Source organism: Lampris incognitus, chromosome 10 (assembly GCF_029633865.1).
Source record: "Lampris incognitus isolate fLamInc1 chromosome 10, fLamInc1.hap2, whole genome shotgun sequence".
Lineage (NCBI taxonomy): Eukaryota > Metazoa > Chordata > Actinopteri > Lampriformes > Lampridae > Lampris > Lampris incognitus.
The window spans coordinates 43,535,651-43,561,466 of record NC_079220.1 but is presented as its reverse complement, the minus strand read 5'-3'; the positions used below and the strand labels follow the sequence as shown (position 1 = coordinate 43,561,466).

At 43.1% G+C, this 25,816-nt stretch overlaps 2 protein-coding genes across 2 annotated transcripts; one reads left to right on the top strand and one right to left on the bottom strand.

Moving 5' to 3' along the window:
* Window positions 1–265: 265 nt before the first annotated feature.
* On the bottom strand, window positions 266–14,649 carry ubald2 (UBA-like domain containing 2). The gene is made up of 3 exons (XM_056287730.1): window positions 14,406–14,649; window positions 7,334–7,390; window positions 266–3,744 (listed from the first exon to the last, which is right to left on the bottom strand). The coding sequence occupies exons 1-3, from the start codon at window positions 14,523–14,525 to the stop codon at window positions 3,367–3,369; spliced, it is 555 nt and encodes a 184-aa protein (XP_056143705.1). The 5' UTR covers window positions 14,526–14,649; the 3' UTR covers window positions 266–3,366.
* A 6,677-nt stretch (window positions 14,650–21,326) lies between these two features.
* Window positions 21,327–25,071, top strand: foxj1a (forkhead box J1a). Its single transcript, XM_056288686.1, is given in 4 exon segments — window positions 21,327–21,472; window positions 21,566–22,007; window positions 24,198–24,781; window positions 24,783–25,071. Coding segments are annotated over 4 exon segments (1,461 nt in total).
* The last annotated feature ends 745 nt before the right edge of the window (window positions 25,072–25,816 follow it).

Below are 25,816 nucleotides of genomic sequence, written 5' to 3'. Positions count from 1 at the left end.
AAATGTGAGGTTATGACACCTGGGTCTGGAACATGTTAGTTTCACAAGTGCTACGCTGACATGTCTCTATCAATATTCCAACCACATCCTTCCTCAAAATAGCAGCTTTACAAATGCAAAGATGAGTAATTTCAGAAGAAGAAGAAAAAAGGTCAGGGACCTAAACTGTTTGTAAACGCTCTTCTTTTTTTAACCGCTGCAGAGCCAAAACAGGCACAATGTGAAGGCGCCGGCTGTGAAAGATGAGCCAAAACAGCGTAGCAGATCATATCTTGTTTTATTAAACATATAAATACAAATTTTAGCAGAAGAAATGAACACAAACATAATTAAAAGAAATCTATATAAAAGAGCGAAGGATTAGAAGATATTGAATTCGTGAGGATCCACGAGAAAGTATACCATTCTTCTCAAGTAATTTACACAAAAGTTGAGCGGGCGCAGCGGTTTCCGTCAGGTCTACACTTGACCCGCCCGGCCTCCAGATCACCAGGGTGGAGGGGCTGACTTATCACACTGAACTGACGACTAGGTCTGCTGTGTTTTTACTGTGAAGTGAGACAGGGGAGCCGTGTAGTAAAAAGAAAGAAAAATCTTGTACCGGACTCCAAAGAAGTGCCAAATAAAGTCAGACTTGGGTGCATCTCTATAACAGAGCTGCAGACTCTGTACTACAGCCCTGCCAGAAGCTCTCACCATGGCTACTCTGCTGGCCAAACCTACTATCCCCTCCGTCATTTCATACACACAATGTACAGATACCACACAAATGTATTTCACATCAGATGGCTTCTCGGCTCACCTAAAACAGGTCAGTTGTGCGTTACGAGGGTTTCAAAAACAACAATTTCATCAACTCTACATTTGTGTTGCGGTGAGTTTGGGGTCGTTGCAATTCTGAGGTGCCCCCACCTCAGAACAACAGCCATGACGGTTCATGAAATTACCCAGTTGGATGAACGAAACTGCGTGCTGCACTGTGTGATCCGAATGAAATCTTAAAGAGGTGCTGGATTAGAAAAGACTACTCCATAAGTTAAGCAAGTTCATGTAAAGGGAAGCTGACAAATCACAACAGGCCCAACCATGCCAAGGCAGATCGGCTGGTCATTCCTGTGCTGGAACGAACAGATATAAAAGACCTTTATGTGGAGGCTCAATGGATGAGGACACGGAAGTGAAAATGGTTGATTGTCTGTGTGGTGATGTGGACAGAATCAGCCTTTGAAAGAAACAAAACAAAACAAAACAAAAAAACAAAACAAAAGTAAAAGGTCTTTTAGTGAGGGCAGAGAGTAGATCGTTCTTTGCAAACCGTCATACTTTAATGTCAAGGATATTCTTCTGCTCCTGTGTGATAATTATACTGTGAAGACGAAGACGAGATGTAATCTCCCCCATCTTTTGCCACTGTTAAAATGTCACTACTCTTGTAGTGGTGATTTAGGAATGTTGTGACATACATGGGATCCTGTATAAAGAGCATATCTAAGTCTAAGACAGTTTAAAGAGTCTATTCCCTGGGTGAGAGGCTTCAAGATTTTTGAGTCCTGACAACATGACAATGAATATTTTACTGTGTGTAAACTTAATCTGAACAATCATGTAATTCACTGGTCACCTGGACTAAATTCAGATGAACTGTTTCATAAAAAAAAAAGAAGACTATATTGACCAGTCCATTGAGCTATGTTGCAACTCCCTTTTTTGGCAGGAATTACTGGTACAAAGCACCTGGAGAGATTCAACTCAAACCCATTGATCCTGTTTCTGCAGTAGAGAATACATTCAAAAGCACATGTGGGGCCTCTCCCATTCAGACAGAGGTAGGAGTGGTTGAGCTTTCTGCAAGTTGTGAGGAAATCACTGAGTTGGCCTCTACCTCCACAGACCAGAGACACGGCCGAGGTATTGGCGGCTACCGCCCATCCATGTCAAAATAGTTGAAAAATCACATGAAACTCGTGTGTTTACCTTGTTTGAGTCTGCCGCTGCATCAACGGCACAACTGAGTTCGATGTATTTGCACTTGTGTTTTGGCAGAGGCTTTATGTACAACGGAGTCGGCGTGCTCCCTGTTTGCTGCAATACAAAACTGCCTTGAATTATCAAGCAAACAGGGGACATGGATCTGCTCTGCCATGTTAATGAGGTTGCCTTGTGACATCAAGAAAATAAGAAGGGAAAAAACCCTGAAGTGACGTTTTATTGGTCACAACCCTATGTGACATCATCAGGGGTGTAATCATCAGAGTAAAACAAAGCAAAAAAAAAAAAAAAAACTAGAAAAATGTACCAGCTATGTCTGGTTGTAATCTTAAAATATTTGAATTATTGCAAACCTCCTTTTATCTGCAACTGGCTTGAAGCCTATTGTCACATTTTTTATATTTGAAAAAACTCATCTGTAACAGGGGGCTGTGTGACTTTTGACACTGTCCCAAACCTAAGATTTAGTGTCTGCACACTGAGCCCATCTCTCTGATAGAAGAACATGCAATGAATGCAGCCACTGAGTTAAGTCTCACAGCGTTTCGCACTTCCATGGCAATGAAAAAAACTCAGCCCCGTGGCTACAGTGTTTATACATGATCAATGATCCTATCCACACAGTACACACAATTCATACCACCAAATAGTATGTGGAGAAACATATTTTTGCTTGGGGCCATTAGATCAGCCAAGACATTAAAACCAGAGCCACTGTGATTCGCCCCACAATCTCAACCCTTATCATCTACTGGTTATTGCTGACTTCCTGTCACATTGCCAGAACATTCCCGAACCCTTACGGCAGAGGAGAGTTTCCAAATAAACAATGCTGACAGATCAATCACGTTGACAGATCAAATGGCTCCAATCCTAGGGAAGTGTAAGTGCTCTGTGGGGTCCTGGGCTTGCTTCCGTTGTTGAAACGAAGAAAGAAGTATATATAGCTGAATTTCCCAAAATGCCTTTGGGCTGGGAGACTGGAGCTGTGTAGGTTTTTTTTCCCTGCTCCCTCAGCGTTGTTAGTGGTTTTCTCCAGGTTATTCCTCGGCTCGGCTGAGTGGCGATGGAGGAAGAGAGGAAAGGCCATCCCTCCGAAACCCCCCCCCCCCACTGCGCATCGTTTTTATGTAAGAGCAGTGTCTCATCTCTTCCCAAGTACCCCCTTTAGACCCCAAACACTACCCTGACCCCACCTGTGCATACGCACACACATGCACGCTCGCACGCAGACAAAAAAACAGCCCATCATTCCCCTCGCACAAATAGATTCATTTGGCTAAACTTAATGCCAGCCATCCCAAAACCTCCCCCAACCCCCCCTTGGCTTGCTACCGACATCCCCCCCACACACACACACAACCCATGTATAGAGTCTCATCTCTGGCCGTGGAGCGCTGACACAACAGGGGGGTTCTGAGAGCTGTTGGGCTGCGACACAGGGGGCCACATGGGAGTCTGGTGCATATGGTGATGGTGGTGGTGGTGCTGGTAGTGGTGGTGTATGTGGTGGCCGGTAGGGGAGGAAGGAGGCAGCCAGGCCGGCTGGTGGCTAGGGGGTGATGAGGCCCAGAAGGAGGAGAAACCTGAGGTGGAGGAGGAGGAGGGGGCTGGGGGCGAGCAGGCCATGGAGGGCACCTGGGCGGGGCCACTCCCTGTGCCTCCACTGCACTCGGACGCCCGTAGCTTGGAGAACATGGTGATGGCATCGGGGAAGTTGGGCGGTGTGGCGGGAGTGTTTCTTGGCGTGCACATCTGGGTAAAGACAATAAAGGAAATCAGTAAAGTATTAATTACAAACCGAAACTAGATAGTTTATTCACATTTATCTCTTAAAACTGTGACAACCAAAGGTAATATGATTCTGTTTTCATCTTGGCCATCATAGAGCCTTAGGTCAGTTGAGACATAACCCGATGCCGTAGGCCCATAAAATATAATGATGAGCAAACATGTCAAGGCTAGGAGTTCATGTTGCGGGCATTGCTTGCCTGATGGGGAAATAAAGCCGACTAGTGTTCTAAAACAGAGCAATACTTCAGTCTCATGACCGCGATCTAAACCCCCAGGACTCATAGTTTTCTTCTCACCCTGTGAGATGTACTGCACTTAAGTTGGGATGCCTTCTGTGCAACTTTGCTTAAATGTCAAACATCCTTAATGGATTCGATGAAGCCATCGATTAAAAAGCAATTTGAAAAGTTCTGGTAGCCAAAATACAGGAACAGAAACATACACAAACACGTAAACACAAAGATATTAAGTAGCCACCGTAAATAGTGGTGGAGACCGCTCAGCTGTTGGTTGGGAGGCCAAAGTAAGGAGTGTTTTATTTATAACACACTTCTGTAATGGGGGGTGTTCATGTGTACACATGCAAATACTTCTGTGTGTACACATATAGGCACGTGCATTCATACAAACAAACTTGCATGCAACACATGAAATACGACATATGTTCGTCAAAAAGGGGGAAGCTGTAATTTTAGCAGCGTGTAATCATCATTTTATATCATTTTGCTCTGCCAGAACATTAACTGCAATACAAAAAATATGTGGCATCATTTGTAGTCAGTTGTGAAGCAGGAGTAGATGGTATAACTATTTTTTATTAATTTGTGTTTGGTGTTTTCTGTCACCAAGCTTGCTGTACAGTAAGGCCACGCAAAAAAAGGTTTGCCCTGCCAATCTGTGGTGTGGGCGGGGCCTGAGACTGGCAGATCTGTCCGCTCTACAGGTGGCCTATCTGGTTCCACTTTATGTCATTTTCTCACCTGCCAAGGGGCCTTGCAGCTGGCAGGCTCAAAGATGACCAAGTAAGCTCTCAGCCTATTTGTGTCTCAGGATGCTGACCTGATAGATACTACTCATATTTCTTTCCTTCACCATGAAAGAAGCTTTTTGCCTTGTTAAGCATTCACTGTCGGACTAAAGAGACTCTATGTCGACTATAGAGGATTCTGGAACCAGAAAAGATATGTAAAAAAAAAAAAAAAAAAAAAAACCAAAATCGACCCCTAACAGCTGCTGGGTGTTGTGGCTAGTTAGCTAGCTGGCTGTGAGCTCATAGTCCCTGTGGAGGGAGGGTGGAAGAGCTGTGAACAATGGCATCTCTGCTCTCTGTTGTGTTTACAACATGGGCTGCTAAGGAAGAGCAGGGCTGGGAACACTCAGTTCAGCTGGTTTGGCTGAGGAGGCAAGCCTGAGCTGGCCTAATCTGTAACCCACATGACCCTGACACACACACACACACACACACACACACACACACACACACACACGCGCACACGCACACACACACACACACACACACACACACACACACACACACACACACACACACACACACACACACACACACGGGTTGCAACAACACTCACTGGTGGCATTGTGGTATAGCAATTTTACTCGGTCGAGCTTTGCACTTCCTTTAGACTTGTCATGCTCAAAGTTTGCATCGTAGAGTTACAAAGCTCAGAGAATGTTTACGTTTGTGGTGAGAGGACAGTCTGTACCTCTGCGTGGCAGCACTCCGGGCCTTTACTGCTGCACTGAGAGGCTTGTTGTTGAGCTTGGCTCTCTGCGTATTTGTTACAAACTGTTAGAAAGTTACACCTCTCATGGCTCCCTACCATAGGGAGGGAAACTACCAATACCCCCCCCCCCACACACACACACACACACACACACACACGTGTTCTTACCATACACATGACCCTCATGCATCCACTCCTGACAAACACACACAATAACAAACAATGATGCCTATCTGGATTGGTTGTTTTTATGTCCTAACCTTTGCTGAATCAACTGCCATGAATGTCTTCCAATGTTATTTAGGACAAGGCAGCTGACGCTCTGACCCACTTCTAAACTGGCTGATGCAACCTTGCGATTGAGGCATGGGTTGTGTTAGCTTTGAGACCCATTTTTTCTCTGCTCAACCCAGAAGTACTTTTATGCGATTTTTTTCTTTTTCAGGCCAAGACAGCATCTCATAGACGGACCTGTTGTCAGTAGAGACTACGTCTTTGATTGAGGGCCGTTCTCTATTCATTATTGCTGCTACACTGAGTTCTTTCTTCTCCATGTCTAAGCTCTCCTGACATGGCTCCCCGATGGCCGCTGGGGTCCAAGGGAGTTTGGAGGCAGTCATGCAGGAAATCACACCATAGGGACCTGTGCTACGAATGGAAAAAGTTGGTCGGTGGGCTGATGCTCCACTCTCCATGGCGATTGAAGCCTCCCTGCCTCTTGTTCTTTTTGCTGTCTCTGAGCTTTGTATTCCTCCTGAATTAGTCCTCCTTCAGACACAAAACACACACAGACACAAACACACACAAACACACACACACACACACACACTTGCACAAACAAACAGCCTCCAGTGCTGTGATGTAATGGCACTGTACCCAGAACAATAACAAACCTTGGGCCCCTTGGGCCTCGCTCACTTCCTTGCTCGCTCTCTGGCTTGAACACCGCCACTCCCAGAACAACTGACAAGCGCATACACTCAAAAGGCACTGGGGGAGGGAGGAAGAAAGAGCAGTCCAGAAAGAAAACCAAAAACACTGGTTTCCTGGCCGCTCCGGTGGCCTAAGAACATGGATTTTATTGGGTGTCGGTGGTACTGTGTGCTTGTGGCCACAAAATTCAAGACCATTCCCTGGTTTGCTTCTTCAGGGGCAGAGTTTTGTTGGACAGTACGGTAGAGCTATAACCACACACACACACACACACACACACACACACACGCGCACACACACACAGAGGCTATTAGGAAATGGTGTTGCATAAACTGCATGTGGCTGAGGACATAAGCTTTCCTCATGCCATTTGTCCCGTTATGCTGACATTGGGCAAGGCAAACTACCACTTTGTGGACAGTGATGCAGCGTGGCACTGGCAGAGAACCATTTAAATTCCTTCTATCTTTGGAATTTGTGAGATGAACCCGGCTAATAACCTGGTAATCACTGTATAACTAGTGGATTAGATGTCATACAAAACCCACATTCTTCCAAATACTGCCTGCCAGATCGAGGGGACTAAGCAAAGCTAATCCTATCTACTAGCGGTTAACGCGGGATAGCAGGGCTTGCGTCGGCTGTTGGAATTTCTGCCGGTGTCTGAGGCACAGCTGTGAGCCTTTGCGTTCCAGTCCAGTGGGTCAGTGGGTGCATGTTGCATCTGTCTCCTAGTCCAGCGAATGGCCTCCTCTGCTCCAGCAATGGAACCATGACATGAATCAGCCTCCACACACTCACTCATTGACAGGATGTAATACATGCCTCAAACTTTGTTTTTCTTGATTTTTTTTTGTCAAACCAAATGCACTTACCATCTGGTGGTGGTGACTGGGGATATTGGCCTCTTGGAAAAAGGAGCTTAGGGCCGTCTGTGGAGATCAAGAGATGGATGGTGTGTGAGAAAGAGAGACACAGAGAGATAGACAGGATATAGTGTGTGAAAACACAAAAAGCACTTAAACTTTCATTTCCTGACCATAGATACAACACATTATAGTGCGTTTGTCATACACCCCCACCCAATCTTTCCAGTCACCCACCACATTCCAATTCAAAGAAAAGGCAAATTTGCTATACGTAAATGTTCTTTAAAGCCGCGTTTGTGCAATTGTATGAAAGCCCAGTCAGCTAATGAAAAAGCTGAATAGAAAACTACTGAAGGATCTGCCATGTTTGATTTAGAATCATTAAAAAATTGGGATATAATCAATTTTGGATTTCAGACGAAATGAAATTTCCCCCATGACATCCCTTGGAAAAAACTAACAAAGGCATGATCTTGTCAAAACGAATTTCATGCAACATGTGCTTGAAACAGAACAGTAGCTCTCACAGCAGGAGTTATCTTCTAACAACAAAGTCTTCTTGCTAGAGGTCAAAAACACTGACCAGCCGACTTGGGTAGGGTGGAGTGAGGGGCGGGGGGTGCAATAAGAGAGACACTATAAAATGTAGACAGCCAGTTTCACAGCTGCCTCCCTGCACAAACAAGGAAGTAAGTTGGCTGCTTGTATCGTCCTTCCTTGTTGTGGACACAAGGATGCCGGCGTGAAAACAGACCATGTAACCTCTGAGCAGATACAGCGTGCCGGCACACAGGCCAGCCAAAACATAGCCTACCCTTAACCAGCCAGCTACTTTTCCTAACAAGGAGAAAACATTCCTGCGGACTCTCACTATGTGATTCATGATAATGATAGGAAAATGGTGACGGTGTTGGGTGATGTCATTTTATTCAGGGAAATCTCTGCTGGTACATGAATTAAATAATCCCAGGATATAAAAGCACCCAGTATATGAATTCTGCATTGTTCCACTGTGATATACGTGTTCATTTATTGCCTTTTTGAGTGGTAACTCTACATCTATTACTGCTTAGCTACTCCTCCACCTAGTGTTGGACAATATAGAAACTATTAGTATGAAGATAATGGATGGATAGAGTGAAGATAATCAGAGAATTCTACTTACTTACTTGTGTCATGATGCTTAAGAATCCAACTGAGGTTCATCACATCAAACAATTCTTAATGTAATGTGGAATAACAAACCAAAGCTATGCTTTTAAATAATACTCCCTCAAATATGTCAGACTTCATGTGTGAAATTTTAGGCAATAGATTCTCATTGTCATCAGTTTGGACAGTAAAACTGTGCATCATGAAATGAATATAACACCACTGAAAGATTATGAACATCATATAGAAATACTTCCCAGTCTTAACTGCAAGTCTATCCGTCTATCCTCTGATGCTCCTCTAGAGGTTTCTCCCCCTAATTTTTTTTGTCCTCAAAGGGTTTTTTTTTTCTGTGCAGTTTTTCCTCATCCGACTCGAGGGTCTAACGATACGGGGTAGTTGAACGTTGGCACCAATTCAACTGTAAAACCCTTTGGAACTGAATCATGATATAGGGCTACAAAAAATGAAAGTTGAATTGAATACCTCAGCAGTTCTCTTGTGGGCTCATCACATTTTTTTAAAAAAAGAGAGAAAGAGGACAACACATTTCAGGATGTAAGTGTGAGTTTCTTTTAGTGTCAGCTCAAGCAAGCCTCCATTTCCCGTTTAGTGGAAGCCTCTGTCTGCCAAGACTTGAATGAATGTGCGGTTTCCCCCGGCCCCCCTCCCCCAACACATGGTCTCGTTGTTTGACAACAGCAGCGGTAGTGCAGGAATGTCTGCTCAACAACGTGACACACATAGCAAGGCCTCAAAGTGTCTCGCTGCTATTGTGCAAAGAGCAACCAGATTGACACAGCTCTTTGTCTTGCATGGTTTATTTTCTCAATCCCAGGTTTTCATGCATCTCAATCACAATGCGCCGCCCATTCACAATGTTGATGAAACAATCATGCTGACTTGACGTTGCAAAAATTGACTGCAATGCACCTAACTAACTGTTACGGAGCTTTTTCTTGTCATGTTACTGGCTTGCTGAACTTATTTATGTATACAGCATTGAGCAAACCAATGTAGAGAGACGTTAAAGGCCAAGCTATTGCTTATGTAATGTGACAGTATACTGCTTTTAGGACTACAGCAATAGCAGGAACAACAAACAGGCCACTACAAGTACAATACAAACAGAAATGGTGAGGTGGAGGAAGGATCAGAAGCGATACAAGGGTAGACAGTGTCTACCCGTGTATTTATTCTGTCTACTAGACATAGAATAAACAAAATAGACGCATCCTAATATGCTATAATAACAGCATCATTAGTTACACTGTTTACACTGCTGCGCTGCACTATTAACATATCTCATTACTGTTGCTTTACTCGCACCATGTAAATAGCATGGTGTATTAAGTATATCACTAGTATTAGCGGTACCATTATCAGCACTTGATGCCTCCTTACTCGTTTATTTGTTACTTATAGGACCAAAATATACACTATCCTGGGTATGAAATTCTATGTTTTGTTCTTCGCTGTACATGTACTTTGAGCAATGACAATACAGTTAAATAAAATAATTAAAAAAAGGAGGCCACTGATGCCAAGACGGGCAATTATGCACATTCTTTTATATTACCTACAAACTGACTTTTGCACAAGGAGTTTATGAAACTGCCTTCAGTAAAACTATACCATCCTTATCTGCCCTTTTAGGGTTTCTTGTTAACTCTGTTTACCTTTTTTTTTAATGCAGTAAAATAATGAATACCCAGTAGATTAAAATCTGTATGCAGCAAAGAGACTGATGCTGTGGTGAAATTGAATTGGGGGGTGGGGGGGATGACAAAAGATGGGACATGCCCATAGCCTGAGAGTAAAGCAGGATGCCAAACTACTGTGAAAATCAGGCCACTGCCATCACAGGGAAAGGAGCAATAGTCTGTCACTACACTTAGATCCCGAGCCACCAGGCGGAGATTGAGCATTGAGTATATCAATTTCAGTTGTGCAAACTGACTGGCAATATCAATGTGAAGGATGTATGAAAACATACACAGAGGCTGTTTAGCAGGGGTGTAACGATCCATCGATCTAGATCAATGTATCGATTCAATGACCAAAGATCCAATATCACCGACGCAAAGTCAAAACATCGATCCATATCAATATCTTTAAGATACACCTAGGATGAGGGGCATCCAGGTAGCGTAGCGGTCTATTCCATTGCCTAACAACACGGTGGTCTCCAGTTCGAATCCTCGTGTTACCTCCGGCTTGGTCGGGTGTCCCTACAGACACAATTGGCCGTGTCTGCAGGTGGGAAGCCAGAAGTGGGTATGTGTCCTGGTCGCTGCACTAGCGCCTCCTCTGGTTGGTCAGGGCGCTTGTTCGGGGGGGAACTGGGGAGAATAGCGTGATCCTCCCACGCACTCCATCCCCCTGGCGAAACTCCTCACTGTCAGGTGAAAAGAAGCGGCTGGCGACTCGACATGTATCGGAGGAAGCATGTGGTAGTCTGCAGCCCTCGCAGGATCGGCAGAGCAGGTGGAGCAACGACCAGGATGGCTCGGAGGAGTGGGGTAACTGGCCAAGTACGATTGGGGAAAAAGGGGGGGAAAAATACACCTAAGACATGAAAGTTTTAAAGCTCAGTATCTCTAAACCACTGAGCACACAGACAGAACCTTGTAAATCCAAGGTGATGAAGCAGGGATATGCATGGTTTATGTTCATAATTGAAAGGTCATCAAGGGCTCGTTAACTGATAAAAAACATTTGCCCCTAAACACAAGAAATGTGTCACTTTATAGTGAACAACAGGAGGTCTATTTTTATTCTTTTTATTAAAAAGAATAGATTGTTTTTCATTTAAATGTTTGGAAGAGCACAGTAATAAAATTGTCAAATCATATTCTAGTTGACTTGACTTGCTTTTTGTGAGTTGATATAAATGTAACCGATTGTGTTAAATGGGCGTATGATATCATCTCGTATTGATTGCAGGCCCCTGAATTTAATCAAATCAAAATCTTATCATGGCAGATGTTGTGATATCAGCAATATCGTATCATTTTCCAAGGAATTGATATATATCGTGATGAAACTTGTGATTTACACCCAAACTGTTTAGACATGGTATTAACGTGTGTCTTGGGTGATCTGATCACAAGTGAACAGCTATAAATACGTCAGTTCACACCTGTCATTAGAATGCGCCTCCACAAGTGTCTTGAGTGACCACTTGTGATCAGATCTCACTTCCTCGCTCTATATGCAAATAAACACGTTGTGGTAGGAGGTGTCGTTTAGCCCCGGCTGAAAGCAGAGAGAGGGAGCGTCGTTCTGGCGAGAGCGAACGAATGAACAACATTATTAAATAAAGCCTGTGTTAATCACCTAAACCGTGTCTGCCTTCATCTCGAGCCCTCCCCGTGGCACGTGTCACAATCACATAAATAAACACGTATACATAGTACAGAAATGCAAGAATATGAGTTGAACAGGCCTTTAACAAAATGAGACATCCTTGCCCACTCGAGCCTCAATTTAATGTGCCATCAATTAGTATGACATATTTCACATCTGTAAATTATTACTGTCAATTATTCTACAAAATCATGTTGTCATACAAAATTTGAAGTGCTCTTAAAGAAATAAAATAATTCATCACATATCCCAACTGCACTTCTTTTCTTTTATTTCCATTCCACTTTGTTGTGAAGCACAATAGGTTCTTAAAAAATGCTGTGTAAATAAATATTATTATTATGATGATGATGATGATGTAGCTCTGACTGAAAGCCTTCAGACCCCTGAACTGATATATTGCATTTAGGAAATAGTCTATTGTGGGTAAATAGTTTCACATCATTGCAATGGCATGGATGCAGCAAACGCATGTCTCACCAGATAGAGCCAAAATTGATGAGAATAATTAAAAGTGAATTAGGAGAGTCAGGCTCCAATTGTTTTCCTTCTTTCATTTTTTTGCTCAAAATACACAGCAAAAGTTGAAACTCATTCTTAAAACTCATTATGTGGGAAAATGTAAATGTCTGAACACTAGAGTTTGTAATTCTCAACCCGAACCCTGTCAGGCTTGACCTGATCACATCTGTTCAGGCTCAGATTATTTAATTTATTATAAATGAACTTGAACCTGAAGTTGAACTTGAATGTACAAGCGGGCAGGAGCTCTTCCACAGTTTTGGTCTGATGTGTGTGGGAAATTACAGACGAGGCAAACAGAAAAAACAAAAAAATAAACTAAACCCAGAGGAATCCTTGGTGACCGCCTAGTTGACTAGGCAGTCCTTCCATGTGGCCTGGGACACATGAGCGTTTACACTTACAATGTAGGATGTAAATAGATGTGGACAATGCATCCCAGAATGTGGCATGAATGATCAGATCTCAGGATGCATTGAGGATGTATTGGGTGCATTCACACCCATACTTAGAGTTGCCACTTGTGATCAGATCACCCAAGACACATGTTAATGCCAGGTGTAAACAGCCTCATAGTAATCTGAGACTATATTCTAATGAATACAAAGTATATCAGTTGCCTGATTTCTCTGCTAACGGTGACTGAAAAAAAATGAAGCCCCAGGTTAGTCTGAATTCTTCTCGTCAGTGCACCTGAGAGAAATGCTGCACATTTGTCCTGAAGAGCAGGCTGCCCTCATCTCCGTGAGAAATCCAGTCCAACCAATTTAGCTTTCCAAACAGAGGCAATAGCCTGAGAGGAGCTGAGCAGCTTCCTTCAACCCCTCAGTGAACCACCAGGCCTGGCTGTAGGTAGCCACTGACCACCACAACAACAGCTTGGTCATTAACAGAGGAGGTGTGTTCAGGGTGAGAGAACCATCTGGAACTACAGTCCCGTAAGTCAAAAGGTCCCTCAGTTGTCCCTTGGCTGTTCAGTAGTTCCTCAAACAGGAACTAACGGTCAACAGTTTCCCTTTTTTTTTTTAACTCATATCAGCGGAGTATGAGTTGTGTCTATTCACATCCCCATGTTGACATTCTCAAATCAACATTTGTTCAAAATACAGACAGTATGACTAGACTAGAGGCCATCTCCAGTAGAAGACTTCTTGGTGCAGGAAAGCGGTAGTAATATAGCAAATAATGTCTGCTCAGTTTCTTTATGAGAACAGCTGGAGGGGGGTAATACACCTTAATCAGCCTATATATAGCTGGGGACAGGGATAGGCTCATCTTAGACCACTTAGCTCAAGTACAGAGAGTGTATCCTCTTTATCTCCTCTTAACATTACCGAGAGTTGCATTGGACTGTCACTTTTTAACTGACTCCAGTTCAAATCCCGGAAATAAGAACACTGTCCTTTATCAGATACAAATTATTAACCAATAAAGGTTCAATTTCTGTGTGAAACATTTGATTTGGGAGGTTTAACCAAGCGAGTAAGAAGAGTTAACATTGTGTTCACATTATGTTTAAAATGCAGGCCTGGAAGGTTTCTAATGAACCTATCTTATCAATTTAGTCACACTTATTAGTAATCACTTAGGAAAGAATAGATGTGGGTGGTCTGTAACAAGGAAGTGTTAAATTTTACAGTCGGGCACAACTGTCCAACAAAAACATCAACAAGCTGTCTTCATCTGGATTATATTAACATTTAACAATTGTCCCAATAGTTAGGCTAATGACAGTTGGCCAGCAATACCACAGCGGCTCCATGTCAAGAATGTAAACAAAAACGGCCAGTTAGGCACCACGTCCACAGTATTGACTAGCTAAGCTAACGTTAGCCAGCAAGGGCACATGGTCACATGGCTGCGTTTATAAATATTCAACCTTTCACACAATTACTCGATTCGATGTCACGCTGGCTTGTTAGCACATAGTGTCATAGATCGGTGACAGTATTTAAATTGAAGATCATGAAGACGTGAGGGAGTGCAAGACAAAAAAATAAAAAATAAAAAATACAGCACACAGCGTTTCCTCTACCTCAAATTGCCAGTGGGCCGCTTGTAGGAGCTGCTTCGCTTGATCGGCGGCGCAGCCCGCAGTCAAAACAAACTGGTTGATCATTACTTGATGCCTGAGTTCGTCCATATTCACAGACATTACAAGCTCTTCGCGCAACCAGTTTTTTTTAGGATCGAAAACAAAACGAATCGAAATAATTTTCACTCTCTTTAATCTAAATCAATCCACTCAATCCGAGTCCTCCCCTGCCAATCTCTCCCAGTCCCCGCAGTTTCCAGCAACAACAATATTTTCATGTCATCACCAACAACAAAGGCGAACTCAACATCTCATTGGACAACAACGAAAGCCCCGCAGCATCTTATTGGAAGACCAGGTTGCCAAGTTCAGCATCTCATTGGACAGCCAGCGAGCACTGTAGCACTACAACGAGACCCATTGGCTATCTGGGAGAAGGATTTAAACTCGTGGGAGAGTTCAGTTTTTTGTAAAAACACACCCGGCGAGAGGAGTAGCCAGCGATGTCTCAACTCCGCCCTCATTTCTTCCGCCAAGGCTAAAATACACGCGGCTTTCAAGAATGTCTATAGCAGTGACGTTACGACATTTGATTGGATACGCAGCATAATTACGTTGAAACTGTTGTGCCGCGTTAATCCGCAGGTGAACGACGGTGTACATTGTGCAAATTTTTTACGTTTATGTTTACAAATATATATATTTCTCGGCCTTCTGGTTCGGCCTTTTTGCTAAGACCAAATTAATTAATCACATGTTTGCAAATATATATGGCTTGTGCAGATTTTGGAATGAACGTAGGAAAAATTAAACCCGAGACTAAAAATAAAAACAACCTACACCATTAGCATCGAAACACTACTCCACAACATTTATTTGGGTCTTTAACAAATGCTTGTCCAGTGGTTTAAATAATGTAGGATTGTGTAATGAAAAACCGACCTCACAAAACTACCTCACAAAATCTGAAACGAACGCAAATTAATTGCAATGTATCCTCCTTACCTATATGCGCATGAATGCAATTACGAAACTACCAGGATAAACAACAACACTGTCCTTCAGACCATCAGGTTGCAGTGTTTTGCCATTGTTTGTCTCGTACTCTTTCTGTTGTGGGGTTGAATTATTCAGCTTTGGTGTAGGTGGAAGCATGTGACAAAGAAATCCATTTATTATGTATTGCACGAAGGTGTTAACCACAATGTTGTTCGATACCGGTCATTTCTGTGGACCACAGACAAAATACACCTCACACAAGCCCAGCTGCGGGTCAATCAGCAAAAGTTATTCTAAACACTGAATTATCTCTTTCAAAAATAAAACAATGACAAAATATAGGATTCACTTGTATGAAGCTTAAGCAAAATAGCCCTGTTGTTTTAAGTGTCATTCCATATCAGTCAAATACCACGTTGCACGTTAAAATAGAACATTTTGAGACGTTTTTCTGTCTTTTTAATGCCGAAAATTCTCAGTTTATCATTTGCTCCGTTAATAGAATGCATTAATAAATACACTATTAAATCACTGAGCTTTGCAATAACGTGCAACTGTTTACTTCCAGGAAGAGATCTATCTATCTATCTATCTATCTATCTATCTATCTATCTATCTATCTATCTATCTATCTATCTATCTATCTATCTATCTATCTATCTATCTATCTATCTATCTATCTATCTATCTATCTATCTATCTATCTATCTATCTATCTATCTATCTATCTATCTATCTATCTATCTATCTATCTATCATGATAATGATAGTAATAATAAATTAAACTTTTATAGCGCTTTTCTAACACTCAAAGTCTCTTTACAATAAACGGGTGAAACGAGACAACAAATAAACATAACAGACATACAGGGGTGGATGGGGGGGGGGCTACGAGAGGGAGAAGCGGCCGCCACACACGACGACAGCAGTACTCTCCCGCTTAAACAGATACAAAAGGGCAAACAACAACAACAACAACAACAACAACAACAACAACACTGTAGACGTCTATCTATCTATCTATCTATCTATCTATCTATCTATCTATCTATCTATCTATCTATCTATCTATCTATCTATCTATCTATCTATCTATCTATCTATCTATCTATCTATCTATCTATCTATCTATCTATCTATCTATCTATCTATCTAGTTATCTAGCTGTCTATCAGTGTACATAATATGCATGTCCAGAATCAGAATCAAGTGTATTGCCCATGTAGGTTTGCACACACATGGCATCTGACTCAGGATGGGCATACTTTAGAGGTGCACGGTGAATGATTAACATTACGTAAGTTCTCCTGACAATGTGGACTTTGTTATCAGAGCTCCTCGGGCTCGGGGTGCTTGTTTTCCAACCGGCGTGCTGACCTCCACTTTGACCTTCTTCTCCTCTCAAGACTGTGATTCACAATTTAGTCACCCTCCTCTATGCATTAACCTGGACAAAGTTTTGAATGCTGACTCTCTGTGAAAGTTGTTCATTTTTTCTTTCACGCCAACGAAAGCTTTCTTTCCACACGAATAAGCCAACAGAGGCTTTAACGGTCCTTCCAACGACATCTTGTGAGAGCGTCATAGTCAACAGCATAATACTTACTTCATTTATGAATGATATAGCTAGTTAGAGCTTTAGCTCAGAGCCTCATAAGCAGCGGACCCAAATTATTACTTCGGGAAAATGGGCAAACATTCCAAAAAATAATAGGAATCATAAACTAAACCAAACATTTCTTTGCGTTACAGTCCTTGGTTTCGGTGTATGTAGCAGCTTGGAAACTCGGTTTAAACTTTTGTGCGATGGTATGTGGCGCCCTCATCCGTCAAACATCTATTATTACTACTTCTAAGCCAAAAAAAGCAACGCGAATGAACGCTGATGTCACTGAAGTCCGGTAGAGGGATTGGTTTACATCCACAATATATACATGGTGGTGGGTGAGCCTTCCTAAACCCAAAAGTTCACACACTTTTTTTGCTTATAAAGTTCCCATGTGGTGAAATAAATACTTGGGGGTATAAATTATTAGTTTGTATCACACATTGAAGTCTAACTGACTCAAATATAACATGAATTGACTGCTGGAATAGGCTCCAGCATATCCGCGTCCCTGAGAGCAGGATAAGCGGTTAAGATAATGAATGGATGGATGGATGAATTTGTTTATATGTTGTGACTACACCTTGTGATTGTGACCTCCGATTGCAAATCACAGTTTATCCATCTTTTTATTTGTATCGCCTCACCAGAGATACCTTTTTCTTACCTGTTTGTTTTTTTAATGGATATAATAAGTACATTGTAATAAAAGAAAGAAAGAAACAGATATTGTGCAATATGGCATGAAGCATTTCAGCCAACAAAATTAACTTTTGGTTTTGATTTTTAGCAGTCACACAAGTCACCTGTCAGTCATTTTATCAGGCGTCTCATAAATCAGTTTGGGATCTAATCCATTAGTTTGGAAAAAGGCCACTAGCCTTTTCAGGTGCTTCACCTGTGAATCACAAAACTTTGCACTTTTGTTTTCCTATGGACCAATATTTACGTTTAAATGAACTCATTAGCAGATGCTTTTATCCATAGAACATTACAAGGGAGTGGAGTCAGCTGTTAGTAGAATGTTGCCAAGTGGGATCATAGAGCGCTCTACTGGGATCGTACCATAACAATGCGAGCAAGCTATGTTGAGTGCATTTTGTTTTAGCGCACCTTAATACAGCATCAATAGGTGGTGAATAAGACAATCAAAACACAAAGGAGATTTACAATCCCACAAGTCAGAAAACAGACAAATTATGCTGTCAAGTGCAAGTAGAAAAGGATATTTGATCAGTATTTGATCCATGTATCCTAATTTAATGCACTTCTTTCAAATGGATCGAATACCGTGTGGTTTCTTTCAGAAGCCTGCAGGCTTACTTCAATTAATCTCTATTTCATACGATGGTGGCTGATAATGACATGCGTGTGTGCAAGCATGTGTGCGTGTGTGTGTGTGTGTGTGTGTGTGTGTGTGTGTGTGTGTGTGTGTGTGTGTGTGTGTGTGTGTGTGTGTGTGTGGTTCTGTCTGCTTCTGCAGGCCTGGCTGTCAGTCCATGCGTGTGTGTGTGTGTGTGTTTGTCTCATTCTTTCTGTCTGCCTCTGCAGGCCCGCCTGTCAGTCCATCGGTCCGTCAAGTCCACAGACCCTAATCCTCTTGGTCTGCCTCTACTCTCCCTGACCCGGCTCTCTGTACAGCTAGCTGACTGTGCTTGGCTACTCCCATTCTGACCTTTGATCTCTCCCTAAAGGTGGTGGGGTTTTCGATGGGGTCCGTCTGACATAACCATCCAAGTCTGTTCAAGAAACTGATCCTAGTACAGGGCTAGGTGACGAGTTAAAGGGAGTGAGTGGAAACAAGACTACCAAAGTAAATGTAGTCAGAGACCTGGCCTGGTTCCGGCTCCCTGTCACTCTGACTACTGTCAGCTTGATGTGACTGGCTTGTGCTTTCTGCCTTTTGTCAGACCTCATCCAGCATGACAGCAGAGAGGAGACTACAGGTTTGTGGATGTAAGAACTTTTGTAATTTTCCTGGACTCCTTGGTTTTTGAGTCATCATAGTTCCTTATTTTTCTGTTTCCCTGCCGCCTATTTCAGCCACAGGTGCTAGAAAACTATGACAGCAGCGAAAGGGACAAACAGTTCTGGCAGCATTTCTGAATGAAATTAATCAGTGACAGAATGAAACTTGGACATGCAGCATTTGGACTCGAAGCATGTGTGAAGGAATGCACTTTTCTCCATAAGACAGAAAGGGAGGAAAAGAAAAAAGCAAAACAAAAAGGTTTGGCCCCTTAAACGTTCTATTAGTGTGGCTGAGTGGTTTGCTGAGGCCCCTCGACAAAAGCAACTGTAAAGCAATAAAAGACTGCCTCGTCTCTTCACTTCGGTCCCCTCTTCAAAGTTGGACAAAGGGTGCAGTGCGTTCCTGACAACTGCAACCTTTTGATTAGGATACAAGTCATAATTATCATCTAAAGATGCTTTACAGAAAAAAGGAACAAATGTAAGCAATGAATGAAAACCTGTGCAGTAAATGAACTGCAAAGAATGACTTTATAAAAAGAATAAAATCATAATGGAGGTCATAGCCAATCTATAGGAGGTGTATTAATTTAAATATATATATATATCACTGAGCTGGCTTGCTTGAGTGACCCTGATGAAGAAATCTCATCTCACTTTAAATGAGTTAAATACTGCAAAATTATGTATCCTCATTGCCCGCCCCCGCCCCAAACACACACACACACACACACACACACACACACACACACACACACACACACACACACACACACACACACACACACACACTACCACCACTATAATTTGCCTTATATATTATGTTCTGTACAGGACTTGGTCAAGACATGAAGAGCAGGATAAATATTCAGCTTCACAAGTCTAACCGTAAAGTTAAAACATGTTGTTTATAGCCCTCATAATCCCCCCCCCCCAGACCACAGATTAAAAAAAGAAAAAGAAAAATGTGTAGCCACACATTAGTACAAATCAAGACCGGTGCAGAAAAGGCTTTACAGAGAACATCAGATCAGGATGACAAAAAAAAAGAAAAAGAAACCATCCTTTGCTTTGTATTTGCGCAGCAGAAAGTATGAAAGATGTATCCTGCATCTCCTATACGGGGTGGGGGAAACATGCCAGGTTGTTGATTTTCAAGAACAAAAAAAAAAGCGGGGGGCGAGAGAAAGAGTGAAATTCTGCCATTCCTTTCAACTCCCCTGTAGAGGCTGAATTGACTTGCGCTGCGCCCAAACCTGAGCATGATTAAAAATGAATCACTATAGCAACAGGCAGGCCAATAGAGAGACTGGAGGCTGTTTACAAGGGGGTGTATCGTTTCTATGGTTCCCGGGCAAACCTTCCTGCACCAGGTATTAAACCGCCACCCCCCACCCCCACCCCCAGAGAGGTCCTTTAGCTCATTGCCACCCTTATAAAGACCTGCTTTTGAGACCTTTGACTGGAGAAGCGCGTATCGGAGCGCCAAGGTCTAGCTGGAGGAATTTATCTCTTTTTTGTTTTGTTTTTGTTAGTTTTGTTTTTTGTTCGTTTGGTTTTTTTGGGGTTTTTTTTGTTGTTGTTGTTTTTTTTGTCGTCTGGAAGTTTTAAGGTGTCATCTCCACTGCTGCAGCTACCACAGCTGATTTGGGGGGGGGGGGACGGTCTGCTCTCCACATAGTTGCTGACAAAGGTGAGTTTTGATGGCTGTTTCAGAAAACGAAATAAGCCTTTGCTGAAACGATGCCGTTAAATGTCGGTTAAAAGATCTCTGACTGTGTTGCTAAACTTATTCCGTTTTCATTTAGAGATGATATTGGAAATGTGTCTATTCGGCCGATCATTTATAACGAACCAATAGATTATTAATAGAAGTCATTCCATTAAGAAACTAATTAATAGTTTAGATGCATAATCCCAGTATCCAATTATTAAATATTATTCGACTTTTCATAACAGACATCATAGCAGACAGCTGTGACATCTGATTCATCATTTCAACCATATGCTGGTGAAAGTTGAATGAAAGCTCGACATTTTGCGCGGACAAAAGAGTGAGAGACATCTCATATCATTTGAAAGGCAAGCGGAATGGAAATCTACCAAGCGAAACCCTTTCATTTTTACGCAAGCGCGCGCGCGCACAAACCCACACGAATACACGCGCGCGCGAACACACACAAAGGGGCGTGGCTAAAAGGCTCTGTTTTCAAATAAGGCCATCATTGTCTTTTTCGTCACTTTGTTTAAGCTGGGTGTATATTTTCCCTTCTTGTCAGGCAGTGGCAGGGGGAGCAGAAGGAGGCAGGGAGGTGTGGGAGCGAGAGGAGAGGTGTTGGAGAGTCATGTTGTCTCTGAGCTGTGCGGACCCGTGGCCCGAGGGTTCGGTGGGGCTGGAGGAGGAGGTGGTGACAGCAGCTTCCCAGGCTGCAGAACTGGGTGACGGTTCAGACGGTTGCAGCGGCAGCAGCAATGACAACAATAATGACAACAATAATGTCACCACCACCTCCAACAACAACTACAACAACAACAGCAGCAGCAGCAACAGCATCATTGAAGGATGCTGCAGCAGCACAACTGGCTCTGTCAACCTGGATGACAGCCTGACCAGCCTGCAGTGGCTCCAGGAGTTCTCCATCCTCAGTGCCAATGGTCTTCAGCAAGCCCCATTGTCCAGTCATCACCAGCCTCAATTCTTTGGCCACCAGCAATTGGGATCTGAGGCCCCTGCGTCCCCCCTGGCTGGGGACCCGGCCTCCATTGGCATGCCCCTTACCCCAGGTAAGCCAACAGCAGCAGCTTACAGCAGGATGCAGCCCCTCCCCAGCATAGTGGCCCATGGCCACTGCCCCGATGAGGTAGACTACAAGACCAACGCCCATGTGAAGCCACCGTATTCCTATGCCACGCTCATCTGTATGGCCATGCAGGCCAGCAAAAAGAGCAAGATCACACTATCTTGCATCTACAAGTGGATCACCGACAACTTCTGCTACTTTCGCCATGCCGACCCCACCTGGCAAGTAAGGGATTGAATGTACAACACACACACAACCACACACCCACAACCCCCCCCCCCCACACACACACATATATATATATAGATATATAGATATATAGATAGATACAGGAAAAAGTTTTAATACATTGCAGAAAAAAACGCTATATATATATATATATATATATATATAGTGGGTTTTTTTTTCAGAAACCATCAATGGTTTTGATAAAAGTGCTCAAAAAAGGGGGGGGGAATCACATTGGCAGCTGATGAGTGTGTGACGCACTAAACAAGCTTGTACTGAAATGTATTAGTGCTTTTTTTCTCCCTATGTCTACCATACGCACAAACATGCACACACACGCGCACACACACACATACATGCGTGCATACACACATGCACAAACGCAGGACACATCATCTGTTTCTCTAGTTAAGTCACACACACGCAATGTACTAACATACAGACACACACTATCTGCTTTGTCTCTTTCTGTTTACTTTCCTCAGTTTTCTCTCTGTCTCTCTGTCTGTTTCTCTCTCTCTCTCTCTGTCTGTCTGTCTGTCTGTCTGTCTGTCTTGCTCTCGCTCTCGCTCTCTCGCTGTCTCTTTTGCTCTCGAGAAAATACCTCCAGTTTCAGACTCATGTCCATTCAGAAAAGGTCGTGGGAGAGACTGTCAGTTGTATGGAGCATTTAGATATGAGCGAGGATCAGCTGCTTGTTGCTCGGCTTGTTTTCGAGTGGGGCCAAGTCTCAGCTGGGTGTATAAATCTATTTCTGTCCGGAATGGTAAGAAGACCATTTTTGGGGTAGGCAATAAATTGGGAGTTCTGGGCTGACTGCCACACTCTGAAGAAGTATTAGCAGTTAAGCTTTGTGAGCAATTAAACTCTCTTGTGCCACAGAGATGGCAGCGAAAACCCCTCAATGCATCCCTTACAGGCTTCATAAGAGTAAATTAAGCAAATTTTAGAGTTCATTTGCTTGCTTTTCTTTTAAGTCGTTAAAAATAGCTCCCAGATTTTACGTTTCGGCAAAGAAAGTTAAGGGGGGGGGGGTCAAGGAAAGGCAATATAGAGTTAAAAGAAAAAATTCTCCCCGCGTCAGGGGAGGAATCTTTTAAAGAAAACTTTAATTTGCTGGATGAATGATTAATTAACCTGTTCGTTGTACTCCCCCTGTTTAAGCAGTTTCCTCAGACATTTCAGAGCATTTTGTTATTGTAACTGGTACGTGGGGCAGATAATATTTAACAAAGGTCGTTGGGTCATTCTTCTATTTAGACTTCAGTGGAGGAATGGGAATGGTGATGGGGGGTGGGTGGGTGGCAATGTGTTCCAGGGGTATGGATGAATGCAAGAGTACACACACTGCATTAATGTGACATATGGTTGTCAGCCAACTAACTGTACTGCCTGCTTTGCTGCAAGGCAATATGCGGTCAGTTGAAAGGTGGCATTCCGGCAAGGTCTCTGTCGGATGATGAATGCATGACTAATTGATGGATTGGCTAGTTTATTGTCCTTTTGGAAATTCATTATGTGCCATACAGCAACTGTAAGATACATATTACACAACTACATTAACACAATTGACAACAATGGCAACAACATCGATGACAACAGCCATAAACAACAAGCACTACTTATAGTAGTATACATAGAATTAGGGTGCAGCATCCATACACACAAATATTTCAGCTGTTTTGTCACAGTTTATTCAGCTATACAATACTGGAAGGTGCAAATGATGTGAAAGTTCGTTTGGCACCTTATCAATAAAGTGGCACTCTATACTGTCAGCCCTATGGCAACAGCTCATATAAACTAAATGGAGGATGTGATACATCTTTAATGATCACTGGGCCTTTCCTCCCCACTTGGTACTCACAGATCATTTTCATACAGGTTTACTGTTGTCCAACAATCTTACTGCTCATGTTAACTAGCCTATGTAGTTTTTTTTTTAGTTTTTTTTATCACTCATTGACAATGAAAAGTACCTGGCAATAAAGCAGTATCAGGCACATCTGGACATTGTGTCCAGATGAACTGATTCAACTTTCTGTGATTTCCTTACCTGGATTATTGAGCATGCATCAAGACAAGCAGTAGGTCAAAATTCTCTCAACAAAGGAGCATAGAAGAGGACCATTGATACAAAACAATAATGTGAGCTGTTATGACAAACACTGTGTCCCCTGTTTTCAGAACTCCATCCGCCACAACCTGTCACTGAACAAGTGCTTCATCAAAGTGCCACGGCAGAAAGATGAGCCAGGAAAGGGGGGATTCTGGAAGATCGACCCGCAGTATGCAGAGCGACTCCTCAGCGGTGCCTACAAGAAAAGGCGAATGCCCCCCATTCAGATCAACCCAATCCTGCACAGCAGACTCCGGGCCAACTCGCAGTCGCTGTTGGCAGGCCTATGCAGCCCCACGGGAGGTCAGAGGGGCCTATGTGTCAACCCAGAGTCCCAGCAGCTCCTCAGGGAGTTTGAGGAGGCCACAGGGGCAGACCAGAGCTGGGACCCCCATTTAGCAGAGGGAACCATGCTGGGGTCCTGGCCAGCAGTGGTCAAGGGAGTTGGAGGTCACAAGAGGAAACATCAAGCAGTTCAAGAGGGGAGCATGGCCAAAGTCCAGCGTCGCTCCAGCTCGCCGCTGCTGACCGTGGATGACCAGAAGGAGCTGGGATCTCTCAAGGGGAACTTTGACTGGGATGCCTTGCTGGACTCTGCCCTGAATGGGGAGCTCAACTTGGATGGAGTGGGGCCGCTGAGCCCATCCCGAAAGAGAGGACCTGACGGTGCGCAGCAACCTCGTCAGCCCCGTGGATGCCCCAGAAAACCCTGATATTCATGTGCTCACAGAGACCCAAAAGAAAAATGAGGTGACAGACTTTGATGAGGAAACCTTCCTCGCCACGGCCTTCCTGCAGAACCCCTGGCCAGAGGTGGAGGAGGAGGAGGAGCAAAGCCGTAATGATTTTCTTTGCAGCTCTGCCGTCAACCTGGACCAGCTGTTTGACCTGGGAGACCCCCTCGGCGGAGACCTCAGCTCCAGGATTGAGACTCTTCTCTGAGAGAGAGGTGAGCTCTTCAACTCAATCCCTGAAAACCCATTAGTCAAACATGATAGAAACAGCACTGGAGAGTCGATGGGAACATTCCAACAAACCTTAGCATCTATAGTCAAGATGTTTCAAGAAAGGAAGGACAGAAAGAAATGGAAACGGATGATCAACTGTGGCAACCCCTAACAGGAGCAGCCAAAAGTAATAGTAGTAGTAGTCAAGATGTTTCAAGTACTTTTTAGCATATTTTGATAATGGATCAATGCTGGCTCTCCACACGGATGAATATTCTGGATGCCTCCTGAACAAAAATGTCACAATGTAGAGCAATAACAGCATGAAAAACTGTGCTGAGTCTTTTGTTTTCCCTCAAATGATGAAATTGAATGACAGACTTAATCAGCAGTAAGAGAAAATAGAGCTATTGTTGGAATTAGAACAAAAAAAAACCCGAGTCTTTGTTTACATTGTCAAAGTACAAGTTCTTGATGTTTTTATTCATATCAGGCTTGGCTCTTTATAGATCAGCCCAGGACTAAGCCACTTATGAGATCTCTCCAAATGAGAGGGTAAGATGGCATGATGTGAATGCTAAGCTATTGTCGGAGGATAACAAAGCAAACTGAACCACAGTTTTTTTTGTCTTGTTTTTTGCAATATGATTTTTTGGAGATGAAGAAATAGTGCAGCTGTTATTCATCAACAGTTGGCTTTGAGTGTAAAGCTATCAAATTAAGATGTGGCTGATGGTGTT